Source organism: Cyclopterus lumpus, chromosome 16 (assembly GCF_009769545.1).
Source record: "Cyclopterus lumpus isolate fCycLum1 chromosome 16, fCycLum1.pri, whole genome shotgun sequence".
Taxonomy (NCBI): Eukaryota; Metazoa; Chordata; class Actinopteri; order Perciformes; family Cyclopteridae; genus Cyclopterus; species Cyclopterus lumpus.
The window spans coordinates 9284883-9303516 of NC_046981.1; the positions used below are offsets into that span (position 1 = coordinate 9284883).

The 18634-nt window shown below is 41.2% G+C and overlaps 2 protein-coding genes across 4 annotated transcripts in view; one reads left to right on the plus strand and one right to left on the minus strand.

Moving 5' to 3' along the window:
* Nucleotides 1-11782, plus strand: part of si:ch211-257p13.3 (kinesin-like protein KIFC3) — a 16210-nt gene extending 4428 nt beyond the window's left edge. The window contains exons 1-22 of one of the 3 annotated variants that reach the window (XM_034552937.1): nt 206-483; nt 1021-2568; nt 3033-3272; nt 3513-3632; nt 3886-3982; nt 4156-4313; nt 4436-4688; nt 6323-6495; nt 6631-6696; nt 6926-7063; nt 7176-7373; nt 7483-7656; nt 8208-8355; nt 8482-8612; nt 8729-8840; nt 8914-9095; nt 9176-9280; nt 9420-9550; nt 9641-9761; nt 9857-9986; nt 10244-10473; nt 10589-11782. In XM_034552937.1, coding sequence (XP_034408828.1) covers nt 3534-3632; nt 3886-3982; nt 4156-4313; nt 4436-4688; nt 6323-6495; nt 6631-6696; nt 6926-7063; nt 7176-7373; nt 7483-7656; nt 8208-8355; nt 8482-8612; nt 8729-8840; nt 8914-9095; nt 9176-9280; nt 9420-9550; nt 9641-9761; nt 9857-9986; nt 10244-10473; nt 10589-10711 — 2769 coding nt within the window. In that variant the 5' untranslated portion in view covers nt 206-483; nt 1021-2568; nt 3033-3272; nt 3513-3533 and the 3' untranslated portion in view covers nt 10712-11782. Of the gene's footprint in view, nt 1-205; nt 484-1020; nt 3273-3512; nt 3633-3885; nt 3983-4155; nt 4314-4435; nt 4689-6322; nt 6496-6630; nt 6697-6925; nt 7064-7175; nt 7374-7482; nt 7657-8207; nt 8356-8481; nt 8613-8728; nt 8841-8913; nt 9096-9175; nt 9281-9419; nt 9551-9640; nt 9762-9856; nt 9987-10243; nt 10474-10588 lie in introns of those variants that run through there. The other 2 variants (XM_034552936.1, XM_034552938.1) reach the window with 2 other exon arrangements.
* A 331-nt stretch (nt 11783-12113) lies between these two features.
* ccdc12 (coiled-coil domain containing 12) lies at nt 12114-18316 on the minus strand. Its single transcript, XM_034552943.1, has 7 exons — nt 18170-18316; nt 16431-16498; nt 13767-13846; nt 13490-13551; nt 13365-13399; nt 13181-13257; nt 12114-12518 (listed from the first exon to the last, which is right to left on the minus strand). Exons 1-7 carry the CDS (start codon nt 18251-18253, stop codon nt 12439-12441), a joined length of 486 nt encoding a protein of 161 aa, XP_034408834.1. The 5' UTR covers nt 18254-18316; the 3' UTR covers nt 12114-12438.
* Nucleotides 18317-18634: the final 318 nt, after the last annotated feature.

Consider the following 18634-nt stretch of genomic DNA (forward strand, 5'->3'; position numbering starts at 1 on the left):
AGCAGTCTCACATTTAAAAAAAAGTAAAATTGCATTAGAAAATAATAAAACTGTATGACTCAATACTTAAGTAACGCTAATTTACAAAACAAAATATAATTGGTACATTTTACGGTAACCGCTGGTACAGTAGCAGAGTTTACGAGGAGCAAGGAAGGCAACTCTTTGAGCATGCGCACTGTCCATATCCGGACTTTACGTCACGTGTCAAAACAAACCTGCAAGTGTTCCCTTCCCCAAGTTTGGTCTCTGTGTTGAGCTGACTTCATAAAACACTATCCGATATTCAGACTCGTGCGACAGTTGCAGTAACTTTGTTTAGACACATTCATTAGAAACAACATGACCTGTTGCCGTTCGTGTTGACAGGAGTGTCACTCGTCCTCAGAATCAATGGCGTCTGTGACAGAGTGGTTCACAACATCTTGTTGCAACATCATGTTGTCTGCCACAGCATTGTACTCTTCTTACAGGCTCTTTAAGGTCGGTGCCATTCACTATTGTGCCACGTCGGTAGATGATGTTGAAACTTACTAACACACTTTTAGAAACCTTGGTTGATTTATCAATTAATGCTAGATGATGTACACACAAATAATCTATCATATTGTTAAAGTAGTGCTCTTTTTTTAGGCGTTTTTTTTCACGCAAAATTGCCAAACATTCTCTGGTTGCAGCTTCTCAAAAGTGAGGATGTTCTACATTTTCTTTATAATGTTTATCTTTTGATTTGGGACTTTTGGTTGGGCAAAACAAGTCGTTTCATTGTCACTTTCATGGGTATTTTTCACTACTACTAAATAATTGGTAAACAAATGTATGCTTTTTATTTTTTTTAATCTGTTAAGTATTTTGACACAAAACTGCTTATTTGTAATAAGTAATGAATGTGTATTTTTGCCCCCCGAATGCTGATATCTATGTTATTTTTGGTTAGAAAATAGCCAATCAATAAATCCATCTGTAAAATGTCTCACTTTTTAATTGTGCTACTGTCTCTGCTTTTACCTCTCTCTGCAGGACCACAGAGCTCCTTCAGTAGGCCTCTTCCTGCTTGGACTCTCTGCAGCCCTTTGCATCTTGCTTCCCTCCAGCTCATACCTCGCCTCTATCCAGAGAGAAGCAGAGTGGGCCAGCGAGGTTTTGGCTCCAGCGCTCTTCGCCTTTGACTTCCTTTGGCTCAGTGAAGACCACAACACGGCACACATTCTCCTTTGTGGTTCCTGTATGCTGCTGGGATTGAGTGACTGGCTCACAGCAGACACTCTCACGCTTATGACCCGCTGCCTGGGTTTGTCTTCCCTGTCCTGCTGCTTGACGGTGTGTCTGTTTGCCGGTAATGCTTTAGGGGCCTTTGGCGGTGTGGCCCTCAGCCTCCCGTTGCTCGTGGCTCAGAGGGTCGGAACAAACACTTTTGCTCCACTCATTTCTCCAGCTGCAACTGAGGGTCTCACCAAGTGTCTGTTAAAGGGCTCCATGTCTGTTGGCTGTTGGGCCTCCACACAGGCAGTCAGCAAGTTTCTGATGGATGTGACTGACCGATGTAACATAGGCATTTAGTAAACCAGTAGAGATCTTTGGTGGGAGACCAATGGACCTGTGCAAAAAAAACAATGTGCCTAATTTAAAAAGCATTTCAGGATATTTGTGAGGAAGATTTGAGTTGTATTCCTTTTATTTCCATTGTCATGAGAACAAATATTATGAATTTGGCTTGATGAGCTCAGAGTGCAAATGAACTGTTAAGACAAGCTATTTGAAGATTTCACCTTTGTGTTTTGGAAATTACAGATTTTTCAATTTGTAGATAACTTGATTAATTGGTCAATCAAAACAATATACAACAACAAAGAAAAAAAATGTTAGTTGCCGTATTAGTTCCTGAATTTGAGTCTACATGCACTACAGAATATTCTGCTTTTACATATGGGTGTAAAAATGAAAAACTAATAGGATGTTTATCATACAGGATCATGCTTTGTGTTTTTAAGTGAAAAGTAAAATTGTCTGCATGGTAAAGAAAAGTCAAACTGGAGTACTACCATTTAATACTACCATGTGGATGTTTTACTGTATCTAAAAGCACACACAGATACCACTGAAACAACTTATTTGCATGAGAGTATGTGACCACACTTTACAACTAGTAACACTGGGATGCAACAATAACCTTTTTAGACATATTGAGTGCCCTGATTACATTTATTATGCATTTCAATTTCAAAATGTGTGCATTTTAATTTGCTATGTGATTATTTCCAAGAATGTCAAGCAGGCTCTACTCACTTGTAGGCTATCCACACCGCCTACATGTCTCTCTCGCAGTTTTATTTTTCTAGATTCAAAAAACATCCAGCTGCCTATTTGTTCTGCAGCCTCAGCGCTATCGCTGTTTGAATATCTGCAGTGGTCTAAGCTCCTCTGCGTTTACCTCATCCTCATTTGATACTTATTCAGGCACTTTTTTTATTACTTACTTTGTCCACAGTGTTGTCCTTGCAATATATTAATATTCTTTCCAGATATTTGTAGGGGACACTGCAGATTCTCTCTCAGGATTTCAGAGTTGTGAGTTTACTGCAGTATAACACACACACACATCTTTGGCTGTGTTCCTGTCTGTGGGACAGTGCCTTCTTCAGACCACAGGAAACAGTTTGTACTGCTTGTGAATTTAGGGTTTCCAGAATGATAATGGTAATCATGTTGCATGTTCATGTCTTTATTTTTTGGCAATATGGAAGTATTTACAAGTTTAGAAATGTCTCATGTATTTATTCTCATTTAATTGCTTTTGGTTGATACCAAATACATTATAATAAAAAAACACTCCAGTAATGTCATTTTACATTGAATTTAAAAGTTAACGTGTCCGATGGTTGGACACACATGGACATATGACTCAATATTTTCACCTGCCGTATGCTGTAGTTTGATTTTTATGAGCACCTGGAACCTGGCACGTCTCATCCACCTCTTTCTTTGTCTGCTGGTATCGGCACCAACCCGAATCTGTCACTCCTCCACTGCAGCGGATCAGGAAACTGCACTGAGCATGCTCGCTGCAGATGCAGCCTGTAGATGGAGCAGGGAGAGGAGGAGAAAGAGGAGAACAGCACAGAGGGAGGCGCACACACATGCTGTTGCAGCTTTGAGAACAAGTGCTGCATGGGAAGATGTGTCATTGACAACACAGATGGAGTGTGAAGGGGGAATACAAATGTCTTGGATGTCAGATTGTCGTCATCAAAGAGGAAAAGATATGTGATAAGGTAAAAAAAGAAATATATTTCAGCATGATTGAGTGGGTTCACAGTTAATATAGAAACATAATGTCGTCTCTTGAGAAGTCCTAATGTGTCGATCGAGACTACTTTTTACATTCATGCATCCTTTGATTATCGTTGAGACTCGAGTGTTACCATTTATCAGGGTGAGGAATATAATTGTGTCTGCTTTTCTGCTGCATGATATAGATATATGTGATTATTTAATTAATCTATCATTTACAGGGGGGCTTGGACGGTGTAGAGATGTACGCCTTCTACTCTCTCTTAGTCTACATCTTCTACACTGTCTTTAAAAAGGAGGAGGATGAGGCTTTGGAGGGGGCGCGGGGATCTTCCTCAGACGTAGGTCTAGCCACATCATGTCCAGCATTGGGGTTCCTCTGTCGGGAAAAATATATTTTTTTTCTGGGATCATGCATGCGTCATCTACCACCTGACGTAAAACGTACAAAAAGGCTCTAATTTATATGATGAGGACATTGGTGGTGTCATTGTTCTGCCTTTTGTGTGCCTTTCTATGGGTGCAATGTATAAATATTATGCCTATTATCGTATTAGTCTATTGTCTGACCCTTATGCATGTTGCTTTGCTCAGGAGTCAAGACCTGTTTCCATGGAAACAGGGAGCAGGAGGAAAAATGGCCACACCTCCAAAATAAGAAAAAAGGCTGGTGTTCAGCATGGTGAATCCAGTGAGTGCTCAAATAGCTTTTATTTATAGTCCAACATAAAGGCTGTTATATGATATAGAAGAATGATACAATATTTATGATATGGATAGTTTCTACTAATTGATTATTTAGTACATACATTCCTTTACTCACTTATGACTTTATGTTCATGCGATTTTATTTTTGTCATCCAGGCAGTAGCAGTGACAGCGATGAAATGTCTCTGAGTGATGAAGCTGAGGGAGAAGGCCCGGAAATCCCAGCATGCACTCCTCTGGCTGCTTTTCTGTCCTTTAAGCAAGAGGCTGAGAAGAGGAGGGCCTCACAGATCCAGATGGAAACCACAGGAAAGGTAGCAAAACTGTGTCATCAGCTTGATTGAGCTGCTCACCTGATAGATTAATGAGCAGTTCCCTAAATTGGAGCTTCTTCTACGTTAAGCTTCGTATGTGTGTGTGCTTCTGTTCTGTCCAGTTGACAGAGTCTCCCCTGGTAGCGGTGATGTCCCACTTGCTGAGTTTTCTGGAGCAGTACTCTCACTTCCAGCAGCTGCAGCAGCAGGCTGACCAATACCGGGTCCAGCTGAAGAGGCACCGCGTTCAGCACCGCCGCCAGATGAAGGCCCTGCGAGCGTCATACCGCCAGCGCCTCAGGGACAAGAGCAGCATCATCAGCAGCCTGGAGGAGGCCATCAGCCAGCAACAGACGCCCAGTCCGCTGAGCGAGGGTGAGGGAGAAAGGGAGAAAGGGAAGGAGGCGGTTGAGAAATAATGGATGCGGCGAGGGGGAAATTAAGGTGCAAGAAGGTTTGGGTTTACATTTCATGTGGTGGGTGTATGGATGATGAAAAAGAGGGAGTTAGAGGTCAAGAGGCTGTTTTAATAACCACACACTGAAGTAGATTGGTTTGTGTGAAAGGAGAAGCAGAAAATGGCCTTGTGGACTACAGGTAGATTTAAGCTGATACGATTGTCTTTAGTGCAGATGTGATCATCTGATGGATGGAAAAAGATGGATTAGAAGGACAATGAATAAATAAAGCCAATTTCACATGCTCGCCATAATAGGTGCACATCCACTGGGTTACATAATATAGATCAGAGCTTTTTTTTTCGTGAAATCCTGTAATTTTCCATTACTGTTTCCATTGCTGGGAGTCATTAATTCTTAAAACAATGTCCTGCATCGTTCACTTCAGTGTATTACAAGGTGTTTTTTCCATCGTTGGTTCACCTTAGATTTGATTTTTCTTCGACCAGGAACACACTGTATACCTTTTTATAGAAGAATGCAGTCATCAGCAGTGGAGCAGGCTGATTAGATTTATGTTGGTGTTGGTCAAGAAACCAGACCAGCATGTTGCAGCTGGGATTGACCTCAAAGCTTTAGATGTTGGTATCTGCTGTGTTTCAGGTAGCGATACCAAATGCCCTGTCCGACATCACTTTTCTTTGCATATGTACAGCGTGTTAACAAGTGCATGAAGCTGTAGACAGATCATATTCCGGTCCTGACTCTCACTGATACAGCCTCAGAGAAATATGTCATGATGTATGATAATGTGGGCCATAGCCAGATAGGGTTGTATGTATTTAAGGAAAGGACCTCATACGCACCGACTCTCGTTAGTCACAGGACAAAGTTACATCATTCTGTGGCGCAGGTCTTTGATACTCGGCTATTGACTCTCGTGTGGCTCTCTGTCATGAATAAAACATGGCTTAGAGTGCTGTTTTAGTCCCGGCAAAAGCACTTGCAAGGTCTTACACATGCCAGGCGTCACATGTACTTGTGTTGGTCTAAAATTAGACTGAAGTTCATGTCCCTAGTGTTACAAGGTGGTTTGGTTTGTTTGTTTACTGTAATGCAACTTGCAGACATAATTGATGCATCATTGATGTGCAGTATTTCCACCACAAGTGCATTTTGGCGATGTTGTGATCTTTTAGTGAGTATATAATTACGAAAAACAAGAAAATATATATATTTTTAATCTATATCATCTGTTTTTCAGTTGGAGGAAGTACGTTTTGTATCTTTTCAAGCTGCTAATTTAAAACGTACAGAGCTATCTCAGTCCCTCTGCAGACTTTCACGTTTCTTGCTGTGTGTAAAAGAGCTCTTAGTGCATACTTAATGTTCTTTAATATTACACACGCACAAGCATCAACTGAAAAAAAACGGTCAGAGGAAGTTAAAGGATATTGGCTGGTTCTATTTCTAAGTGGCGTAATATGAATAGGGGTCAGAAGATAACGTAATATGATTACGGTTATTTTGTGTTAGTTATGCGTCAGTATTCAGGGTGCCGGTGATGATGCAAAGGCTGATTTATAGTCTTGCTTATGTAATGTCCCCCAGGCGAGTCCAGCAGTGATGCAGGGACCCAAGCTGGTGTTCACAGGCTGGTTGAGTCTCTGTACGGTCTGCAGGGGGAAAGGAGTCAGCTGAGAGGAGAACTCCGTCTGCTGCACTCACAGCTGGAGCAGAAGGAAAAGGACAGACACTCTCGTATACAGGCCTTTCAACAGCAGGTAGGCTTCATATTAGTTCAACCCCAAATGCTATATCCATTTGGAGTTGTGGAGTGTTCAAATAAAATGTAATGGAACTAAATCTTCAAAAGGCATCCTCTGTTACACTTTTAACCCTTCGCATTTCTTGCACAGATCGATGAGCTCAAGAGTTGCATCGAGGAGCGCGAGGAGGAGCTTTCAAGACTGAGAACAGCCACCGTAAGCAATGTGAACTATTGATTTAATCATTTGTCATGTCCCTTTCCACATCATCAGAAAAGCTGCCACAGCTGCCCACATACACCCTATGAAAGGCCATGCTGTACATATGCCACACAGTCAGCACACCTTATATGACCTTATAAATCTCATCTAAAAGAAGTGTGAGGAACTCTGGTTTTGATGCATCTCTCATTGTTAAGCTGAACCTCGTGTTTCATTTCCTCAGGGGGCAACAGACTCAGAGAAGCGGGTTCTGTGTCTGTCAGCAGAGAACGAGAGTCTGAAGCAGAACCTGAGCGTAACCCAAGGCCTCCTGCAGCAGCTGTCAACCATCCCCTCCCAGTCCAGCACCATGCTCATCAAGGTGAGGTGGACCAACACAGCCGAGGGCTGACACACGTGCTCCCAAGGCAGCCATCAGTAACTGGAAACACAAATATTTTAAAATGTACTTTGTTTTATGTGTCCTCGGCTAGGAGAATGAAAACCTCCGCAGCAGAGTGCAGCAGCTGGAGATGTCTTTACAGCAGCGTGCTGAGCAGCTCTCACAACTGGAGCGACAGAGCGAACAAAGCGAGTGGAGGAGAGGAGAGGAGCTGAGGAAACGAGAGGACCGAGTGAGGGAGCTGCAGCTGGAGTTGGACAGAGAGAGAGGCAAGGAGCCAGTGGTGAAGGTAAATCTTACCTTAGAGTGAGACGTGTTAACTAAAAACGCAACAATGTTGAATACGAAGAGGGAATAATTGACGAGATTACACTAATGAAATGTGTTTCCTCTCTCAGTATGTCACCCAGACTGTGGAGGTGGAATCACCGGCCACATTGAAGCAGCTGACCAAAGCCAGACAGAGGAATGAGCTGCTGTCCGATAAACTGTCCAATCAGAATGAGCGGTGCAAACAGCTGGAGGAACATATCAGGAAGTCCGATGAATACAGCTGTAATCTGCAGCACAAGGTAACAAACAGAGGCCATTGAATTCATATTTAACCAGTTTGGTGTGAGTATTCATACACAGATTAAACTGATTTTAACATGCAGTATAAAACTGTATACTTTGGTGATCTACATTTAGTAAGTAAATAATTGTGCTACACCATTTTTTTTACGCGTCTCAAGCAGTAACAGGTTGGACATGAATTGCAATAATGCTCCATAATAATGTGAAATAACCATCAGCACATGTGTTATTACTGTTGGCTGCTGGAAACTAGGAGGCAAGCAAACAGGCAACAAATCCCAAATGGTCCTCCTGGTGCTAATACTCTACTCAGAATATAAAGAAGAAGACAAAAAATTAAAGAGACAGAATTGGAAAAGTCCAGAGCGTCAAACAAACCACACATTAAAGGCAGAAAGAGAAAGTTTACACTTAGCTGTTGTAAATTCACAAATTCTGCTGTAAAATCAATGTAATTGACATATGAACTCATTGCAGAGCTGAGCCTCCACAGGTTGGACCAGTCGAGCTGACAGATTGACACATTGCTGTGCTACACCTTTTGCAGATTGCAGCGTATGAGCGAGAAATCAGTAAACTGAGAGAGGAGCTGTTGAAAGAGATTGGCCACTTGGAGGAGAGGAAGGAGGAGGCTGTGAAGGCTGCAGCCACCTGCTCAGCCGAGCACTTTCAGAACCTGCAGGACAAGTTTTTCAGTAAGTTACACCAAATAATGACCCCCCCCCCCCCCCGAAAGAAAGAGAAGAAAGAAAAAAAGAATCTTAGTCTTTCAAGAGATAGTTCAACACTTTTGTTTGATTCTTACTATTTATTTGTGTCAGGCTTGCAGAAGCGTCTGACTGCACTCCCTCCAACTTTACGCTCCATGAAAACAGACTACACCAGTCTGAGGAGCCAGGTTCGAAACTTCTCAGACTTTTACGGAGCAGCTATCAGTGAAGCAAAAAAACAGGTCTGTACATGATATCACATCGTGAGGTCAACACAATGCATTTAGGTGCTAAATCTGACCCAATACACAAGCCTAGTAAAGAATGTTTTTGCACTATGTTGCTGTGTTTCTTTCAGATTTCAGCAGCTCTTAGTGAGATGTCTGAGGCCAACAAAGATCTCCTGGATAAATATAGGAAGGAGGTTGCACTGCGCAGGAAGTACCACGAGCAGCTGGTGGAGCTTAAGGGTATGCAGAGAAGACGTAAGAAAAAAACCCTGCGGAAAATAAAATCTGTATCATCAACTCGACCTGTCTTTAGGTAACATCCGCGTGCTGTGTCGCGTGAAGCCTGTGCTGAAGGAGGACCAGCATGAGGAGGGCCAGTCTGCGGTGGTGACGACGGACCCCAACAATGAATCCTCACTCAATGTGCTGAACAAAGGAAAGAGTCGCCTTTTTGAACTGGACAAGGTCTTCCACCCGCAGGCCACACAGGAAGAGGTTTGAAAATGAGCAGCACATGCAGGAAATATAACCATAACCATAACGAGAACTCTAACTCTTTGTTTTTTCTTTGTCAGGTCTTTCAGGAGATTGAGCCTCTTGTGACGTCCTGCATCGATGGCTACCAAGTCTGCATATTTGCCTATGGACAAACTGGATCTGGAAAAACCCACACAATGGAGGTATACTCTCTAGGTTTACAGCATTATCTATCTATTATTGTAGCCAAAGAGTAATAACAGATATTAGAGCCACTGAACATACCATCACAAGTACTGGGCCATACTGTAGGCTGAAGGCTAACTATCATTTGATTTTCAGGGCAGCGTGGAGAACCCGGGCATCAACCAGCGAGCCCTGAAACATCTCTTCAGTGAGATTGAGGAGAGGAAGGACATGTGGTCTTACACGGTCACCGTCAGCTCTGTGGAGATCTACAACGAGGTGCTAAGGTACTGTATGCTGCGCCTTTTTAGTCTGCAATATACCAGACCTACTCATAGTTACTTGTTTTATTGTTGGCCTCATGTTGTGTTCCTCAGAGACCTGCTGAGTAAGGATGGAGATAAACTGGACATTAAGATCAACCCGGATGGAACAGGGCAGCTGCATGTGCCGGGCCTCCGGGTCATCGAGGTTAAGAGCTTTCAGCACATCAAGAAGGTGACACCGTGTATTTTAAACAATCTGTACTGAATTATCAATCACTATATCAATAAATTGGGACATTTATGCTAATTATTCTTGTTCTTGTTAAGATTTTGGCGACGGCCCGAAGGAACAGGATCACTTTCGGCACTCAGATGAACCAGCATAGCTCCCGCTCCCATGCTCTGCTCTGCATCACTGTTCAGGGAACTGACCTTGCCACTGGCTCAAAAACCACCGGTCAGTCACGCATGTGTTTCTCCTGCGACATTTAAGTTGTATTTAACAAGTCTAGCTACTGCATAATGCTAAATACAAAATATAATAGTCCAAGGGATATCATTGGGAATTTATTTTGGCAAAGGTAATGCTGAGAGAGAGAATAAAGAGAAAAAGTACAATAGAGAAGCTTCTGATCAGGATTCAGTAAGATACAGGGATCCAGAGAGGATTTTCTTCATTTCACTTTTACGATGATTTAACTTTTCTTTCGTCAGGCAAGTTGAACCTGGTGGACCTGGCTGGCTCGGAGAGGGTATGGAAGTCTGGTGCAGAGGGAGAGAGGCTGAAAGAGGCCCAGAATATCAACCGCTCCCTTCTGTCACTGGGGGACGTTATACAGGCGCTGAGAGCTCGTCACACTCATATCCCGTTCAGGAACTCCCGCCTTACGTACTTATTACAAGACTCACTGGGCAAAGGCAGCAAGACTGTCATGGTGGTGCAGGTGAGATCACTGATCTAAACGTGTATATATATGTATATGAGACACATTGGCAGGTAATTCAATTTCAAGTCTTCATTGATGCATGTTATGATCCTCTATTTTGTTTCCACTAAAGGTGTCTGCTCTGGAGAGTAACGTGGGAGAGACATTGTGCTCACTGAAGTTTGCCCAGAGGGTGTGCAAGGTGGAACTAGGTCCTGCAGCCAGGAAGATTGAATCTGGTGGACAGTGCGACTGATAGCCTTGAATCAGCAACTTCCTGTTCCCAGTGATGACCAGGTAGCCATAATTGCACCCTTCAGATTGTCACCCACCCGACCAACCAATCATAAACGCTACAGCATCAACAGCAATCCTGCTCAAGGGCTAAATCTGTGGAGGTCTGCGTGTCATTCGAATGCCAACCTCTTGCGGTTTGGTATTGAGGCCTCCTCGTTGCCATTTTCTGCTTCTGACAAGTGATAACCTTTTATCATCTGCATGCAGGAATATATATTCTTCCACTCTAAATGTGCCAAAACAACCTCTGACTCCCGCACGGTCTAAGATTTGACGCTTCCTTGAACTAGAATATGTTTCCTTTTACTAAATACCAAAATCCAGGATTCATCTGATCAGCTTTTCTCGCTGATCTCAAAAGTATTTAGAGCAGCGTCATGTTCAAACAGCTTCAACGAGCTTTCCAGAGCCACATTATCAACAACTTCCGTTTTTACACTATTAATCATCTTGCTATAAATGTCTGTGCTCTGTAAGCGTCATCTCCAATGTTGTATATATTTTTGAAGATTGTAATGCGTAGGAGAATCTGTTTTCTAGTCAAAGTATGGGCTATTAATCATTTCAACGACACTTAAGTCACATATTCGTGTAGTTTTTGTGAACTTCAGAAGAGCCGTGTTTGAATGCTTTCTGTTTCTCTTTAGATTCTTGGTCATTTGCCTTTTGAGAATAGAGGAAAGCATTTGAAGGAGCAGCTGGCCTTGTATTAAGAGTGGTACTATAATGAACTGTGCAATACCCTCCTTATTGAGGGGACAGCTTGGGCCTACATAGACCAACGATGCACTTTATTGGGAAAGAATAGGAACATTTCAGTTCATGACAGGTATTTAGGTGCTTGCAATAGATATCACTAGTGAATGTCATACCAAAAATGTCTCATCTGTTCAAAGTTCCTCTATTTATCACCCGATTCAACCGTAGCAAGACATTAATGTTGCAGTAACTATCATGAGTGCATAGGGGTCACTTGATGATGTTTAGAGACTGAATTTTCAGATTGTTTTCTGAATAAATATGATGTATTTAAAAAGTGTCTTCTATTATTGGATGCTCAGCGGCAAAACACTTAGGCATAAATGTATGTATAAATAATTAGGCGTGAAACATAACCTCAACTGCTATCCCTTAAACACCACTGGGTGTGTGAGGCAAGTTGGCAGGATTGCTTGAGGGAATTATTTTTTTTATATATCTCTAATCAATTACATTAAATATTATTTTTATAAAGATTTTAGCATCAGTGTGATTAGGAATTTTCCGTACTGTATAATATCACAATATGATAACATAAGCCGTGATATTGCCCACACCTACTTCCAAATAAATGCAAAATGCATGAAAATAATAATCAGCAATTTGAAAAAGTCACATTATTTTACTTGAAAATGTAAAATTTACAGCAAAATATTGATGTTGCATTTCCACTGAGACATCAATAAACCACGTACACAGAATGTATGACTACATATTAATATGGACTAGTGCAATGATACAAGGCAGGACTCACAAGGGGAAATGAAGACCTGACTGAAAACATTACTTTACTCTCTGCATCGAGGAAAGTAGCCGTCTCTGTGAGCACAACACAGATGTGACGGTACAGTCCCAGTAAACCAAGGCAATCCCTCGGAGTCCCTTTTTTAAATTTTTTTTATTTTTTAAACCGGTCACATCTTGGGTTCAGTCCGAGTCACCCTCTTCCAATCCTGCTGCTCCCACCGCTGCGGCCAACTCGTCTTCACTGCCTCGCAGACGGTCCCCTGGACACACACAAACACTCACTGTCAATCTGATTTATGTAGTCACTGAATTCTATGATCACTCATTGCATTTATGTGTAATTGCTGCTTATTGGCCATAGCTCTGGTTACGGTCTTATTCAGGGTGAATGCACCAGTGACTTCCTGTAACCAAGCATTCCTGTTGTCCCACCAACAGAGAGAACACTCTGCTAGCAGACTGCAGAGTTACTTTCAACACTGAGCTAATTTAACAATGTTTTTTATTTTATTTTCACAACAACAGTAAATTCCGCCCACTGCCATGTTTTAATTCACATCAACATGTAGCTGTAATGCTGTCTGTGTTTGCACAGAAAGTTAAATCCCAACTGAAAGAAATGACCGCTGCTTATGTTAACATGCAACTATAAACCTACGAATTGAGTCATTTTGAGAACACAGAACAATGTTTAAATATTAATTAATAGTTGTGTTGTTTTCCATTAGAGTGCATGCCTATTATTAGAATGCGGTTCACACATCAGTGGAGGAATCGCACCATTGATGCTATCAGATGGCTTCAAGGCTCTGGGGAATCTGTAAACCCCAAAGCAATTAGCCTAATAATTCACGCCTGGCTCACACATGCTCGTCTCTGTGGTGTCAGGAAAAGATAAAACACAAAAAGATGAAATACTAACTGATGAGCTCGGCGATCGCTCTCTGTGTTCTCCTCTCCAACTTCTCCAGTTTCTTTGCAACATCACGCTTTAGATCCCTAGATTCAGAGTCACAAGGAAAAGACAATGTCGGAAACAAATCTATAATCATGCCAAGATATTATGCGCCATGCAGGTTGTTAAATAATTTTCAAAATCGTCTTACCAGTCTGGTTTTCTCGGGGCGAGGTTGGCCAAATCCTGAGGTAAGGAAACAGCTGAATAAGGCAACTGCAACATCTATGCTTCTTCAACAAAATAAATCACATCTATACAGAAAGGGGTACTCACCACTTCTTCAATGATGGGCTCTGGATTAGCTGCATCTAACTGGTCTTTTACTTTATCCTCCACTGCAAACAAAGAATAAAGAATATTCATCATCTTTCATCAATGAGATGTGATATTAGCAGCAGGAGTCTGTGATCAAGGCCAGCGTTGAGCCGCTCACCATGTGCTAGGACCTTCCTAGAGGCAACGTGATTTTTACAGTATTCACAGCAAGGTGACATCAAAATCATCGGAGTTCATGTTATTCAAAGCTTGTTTGCGATCGCAGAGTTCTCACCTGATGCAGGTTTTGCTTTGGGCACCTGCCTCTCCTTCAGCTCTTCATCCTCTGGAGTGTAATTCCTCAGCTTCAGCTCTCTGAGGACAGAAACCATCAGCCATCAATGCGCTCTCGTTCTTTTTTCCACACTAATGTGACCGTCCAGGAGGTGGCAGTGTAGACAAATATAATCCATTGAAGATTAGGGAGCATAAAAGACCATCTGCAAACCCTTCACAGCTGCACATCTAATGTCTAGAGGAGGTTGGGTATAATGTCCCTCTTTATTCCTATGAGCACGTCTGATTAACATGTTCCACCTGCTCCTAAGGACAGACTTGCGGAGAGCAGCAAACAGCTGAGGAATGCTGTCCTTGATGTTGAATTACGTAGTCTTTCATCACATCTATGCAAGGAGAAATTATTGGCAAGATTCCCTCACATCTCTGCAGATTATACATATGTAAGTCCAGAGGCAGAGGTAAACCATTGTCTGACCAAGAGCGTTAACAGCTGTTCTGAGCTTAACATGGATTTGTGATGAGGCTCGAGGGAACACTCACGATACATTCATCCAACCCCTGCTGCCAACAGACAGACGCATGCCTTGTATGGGTATGGGCAGGAATGCTAGCCATGCTCTTACTTCACAAATCTATTTCTAGGCCTCCTGGAAGTCTGCTAAAGAGGAATATGTCTTTCTATCCATCGCATCCTTAAAATGGGATTATCATACAGAAGTCACAATTAATTAAATAATACAATATTAACTATATATATATATATATATATATATATATATATATATATATATAAAACTGTAATCCAATTAATTAAATAACAGCCGCAGCACTACAAAGTCCAGATGCCCTGACAGCAAGTTTGCTTAAAGTAGCCGGAAGGCATCCGTCCAGGACTAACTACAGGCTGTCATTTATCAGCCTTCAATATATCATATTGTGATGAAATAAAACTTAAATAAATAAAGTTGACACAAATTCAATCAACACATTTGGAGAGTTCTTTTTCCAGGAAGCATGAATGTGCCCAGCACTATTGTTTACTATTGCTTCATTGCAAATGTGCTGCATTATGCAATGTATCGTGTGGAAGTTTGTGTGGCACTTTTGCAAAGGCCGGAGAATTACTAAAATCAACAAGTTTCATCATCTGAAAGCCATGTTTTTCATTCACTATTGAATCATCTTTTGTAAAAAAAAAAATAAAAATAAAAAAACATTTGGCCTAAAGATGGTGCTAGACAAATATATAAAATAACAAATAAGTAGTGGTTGTCCAAATTTATTTTTGATCTGATGGCAACCATTAACGTCCTTCAGACAGAAACATTTTCCAACACTAGCCCAACAAAAAACTGTATACAGACTGTACGAGTACATTTTCTGCCTGCTGAGTTTGACATGACTCCTTTTTTTTTTCTTAACTGTCTCTCCTAGTTTGATGCAGCCACACTTTTAAAGTGTGTTTACAAGTTTCCACTTCAAGAACACGGTGGCATCAAAGAGAGCCAGTGATACATTCAGAGCACAGACCCAAGTGTGGCTCTCTCAAAATGTTTAGAGTGAATTGGGGCTGAGTGGGTGCAGCAGTGTTGTTTACACTGATATCATGCTACCTGCTCCATTCACCAGAGCACAATAATCTTCCAAAAACAAGCTGCCTTTTTATTTACACATGAGCCAAAGAGATTGTTAAAGCTAGCGTGTAATTAGTCATATCAATATTTAAGAGGCTTTTGAACTTCCTTGAATGTTATTTGCCATTTCCTCTAATTTAAAATTGACTTGCCTATCGGTCTATCTTAAAATAAAAAAACAGAAGCCCTGACAACACTTAACAAGATGTAACAGGAAAAGCTGCATGGTGCCCATTGGTGCATTTTGTGGAACATGCTTGGAGGAATGTATGATAACACACAGGAAGCTGACAAACTATCTGGCCAAATTCTACGGTCTTCTTGTGCATCATTCATTTGAGTAGCAGCAACTTCAGGGTAAACATGTTGATTGTTGTGTTCGTTTATGCCTGGATTGCCCTATTTAAATATTAATACAAGATACATTACACATCCTGCTACCAATGTGTATCTTGATTTAGCAAAGCACTGAAAAAAGAACTTTGAACTTTTTGCTTCAATGTCAAATATCCAAATTAAGCATTTCAAGTCTGCAGCTTTGTTCATGCGCATGAGAGAGATCTGTCCTGTTGGACTGGAGGAAGTACAGCGGCACTCCCTCAGCGCTGTCATTAAATATAAACAATGGAGAAAAGGTCCTGTAGGACAGGAAAGATGGCTGCTCCTTCAAACCGGCTAACACAAGGTTGAGTAAGCTGCAGGATATTTGAGCAGCTAATGGCAGGAGGCTGTGATGCAGCCCAGTGTAAACACTGCATCTCGTGACCTGCACGGAGACATGCAATACAGTGTTACAAGAAGATGGCGATGAGATAAAGGGTAGATAAACGCTCTGATGGTGTGCGGCCATATCGGTTTCAGTTCAGTTTGAGCAGCGCTAACTAATTCAGCTGAAGGGGCAAGCAAGAGAGACTAAAAGTTAAAGAAATAATGACATGGTTTAATAAATAATTGGGTTAAAAAAAAATAACAGCCTGATGCTGTGGATCACAAGGCTGTTAATGTGGATTGTGTGATGAACCAACCTGTGCTTTTCTTCAGTAGTCTCCTCTAGTGAAGCCTTTTTGTTCTCTGGCTCCCCGTCTTCCTGCCCCTGTTAAAATCATAATGCCATCATTAAAATGACAGATACATGATGAACTAGGCTTGCAGAAATGCGGACAAAATTATTTTGACCCCATGTGAAAAGTGATAAAGGATATTGAACCCCTCCCATCTTGTATTTTCCTAAAGACACTTCCTGTCCACATGCTAGAACAATTCAGGGGACTGACTCATTCTTGAAGTTTAGTACAAAAGGAAAACAGCCCCAGCTTCAGGAATGTCAACAGTCATTTATCAGACATTGCTAGTCAAACCCAGTATGCCACTCCTGAACACAAGCTTAGTAAAACACACTCTGGTCAAACTGCACATTGAACACGGTTTACTGTTGCCAGAAGAATTCATAGTCAGAATTGAAAAATCGCTATAGCAGAGGCGCAGAATAACATGTCACATGTTTAAAAAGGTGAAATGTGTATAGTCACTGGAAAACGTTGCTCATGTCCTTTTGATCTAGGTCGAACTGAAAAGATGACTTTTCAAACATTTCTTACACATAAATAAAAATTCAAATATAAAGTGTTGTAGTGGTGCTGGTTATTTTGCTGTGTTTGATTCCTACTTGAAAATATTTTCCACACAGATTCTACAGTTACAGTTTTTCATCTTTCGTGCAACTGAATTGACAAGCATATTACAATTAGGCAAGTTTCAAAAACTCTTAAAAACGCTTGATTTAATACAATACTTTTATGAAAGAAGTTACATTCAGTGGAAATTCCCAGATGTCTTCAGACTGATTATTTTTGACCTATTCCTCAATGTCCCAATCTGCAAAATATCCCATTGTGTCCCATTATATACCGAGACCTTTACTGCAAGTGGCAGCCCTATATTTCTGATGTATTTCAGAGAAACTGTGCTTTTGTCATTAAATACTGAACAACAGACACTTTCTCTTATTAATAAAATTATTCTGATTACTTTCATGAAGAAGATATCCTTCTGCATAGTCAGTGCTCTCTCCCTGCAGCCACCTGCATCCTTTACTGCTGCTTGTCAGCAAGATATTGAGGCCCCATCTATTAAATGTAGTGCTGAACATCAACCAAAATACAAGGAAATACATCTGTCTGTAGAGAAAAATGTAATTGTATATGTGGATACAAAACACCACTAAGTGCATTGCTGATAAAATTGTTTAACATTATGACTTGTGTTTGGTTATAGTATTTCCCTGCAGATCTATAAGCTCATTGATCCTGTTAGTGTAACACGCATGTCTTTGCTGACCACTTCAGGTGAAGCTGATCATATTCAGCCAGGAGTGCGTTTCACTTATAAACTATGTTAAAGTTCTCATTAATTGTATAAGAGATGACTAAGATGTTCAAATGAATAATAGTATTATTGAGTAGAGCTTCAATCACTTTGTTATCTTCTCTCTAAAAAAATATTTAACAAATAATTTAGCGACTCATTAACAAGCAAAGCAGACCTACAAACACACTGTAGGAATTACACATTAAATACATTACATTTTAAATAAATATCCAAAGCCACATGCTCTAACAGGACGACAACAAAGCCACAAAACAAAGTTACGATTTATGCTAACGTTGTTAGCTACAAGCTAAGTCGGCTAACGCTAACTCACCAACCAAACTGTTTATGATGTCGGCCATGAAAGAAACCAGACATCGGCAGACAAGACACTCACATAAAGTTGTTTATCTCTTAAAGCTTTCAGCCTCTCCTTTCTCTTCAGGGCCTGCTCCTGCAGCGACCCAACATTTCGCTCCATGTTTATCTCTCTATTGCTAACGCGACACGCCGCTCAGTGCGCTCTGAGATCCATTCACAGTCCTGACCGAGGACGTGAAACCGACCGTCGAGCACATCGATTGCAGAGGCCCGTTGCCTCATCATGAGATATTGTTATGTCGACAAATCTCTTCAAAATCATGAATCACATTTTAATATTTACAAAATCTAATTCCTACTTGGGGATAATGAGATTTTCCACATTTTAATTTAAACATAGACCAACTGTTTTGGGGTCTGTGTTGGATGTCTTGGCAGGTGGAATAGGTCGGCTATCCTCCTTGAACTGATCTAACCTTCAGCAGCTTGTATGGTATTTTGATTAGTATTCAGACATGCATATGGACTATTAGCCAACCTA

Bases quoted from the DNA above. Each gene is read 5' to 3' on its own strand.
- ccdc12 (XM_034552943.1), bottom strand. From the start codon at position 18,253: ATGGAGCGAAATGTTGGGTCGCTGCAGGAGCAGGCCCTGAAGAGAAAG. The intron at 13,847-16,430 runs GTTGGTTCATCA...TTCTGTCCTCAG, and splicing joins ACTACTGAAGAAAAGCACAG to AGAGCTGAAGCTGAGGAATT. The intron at 12,519-13,180 runs GTTAGTATTTCA...GTGTGTGTCCAG, and splicing joins AGCGATCGCCGAGCTCATCA to GGGACCGTCTGCGAGGCAGT.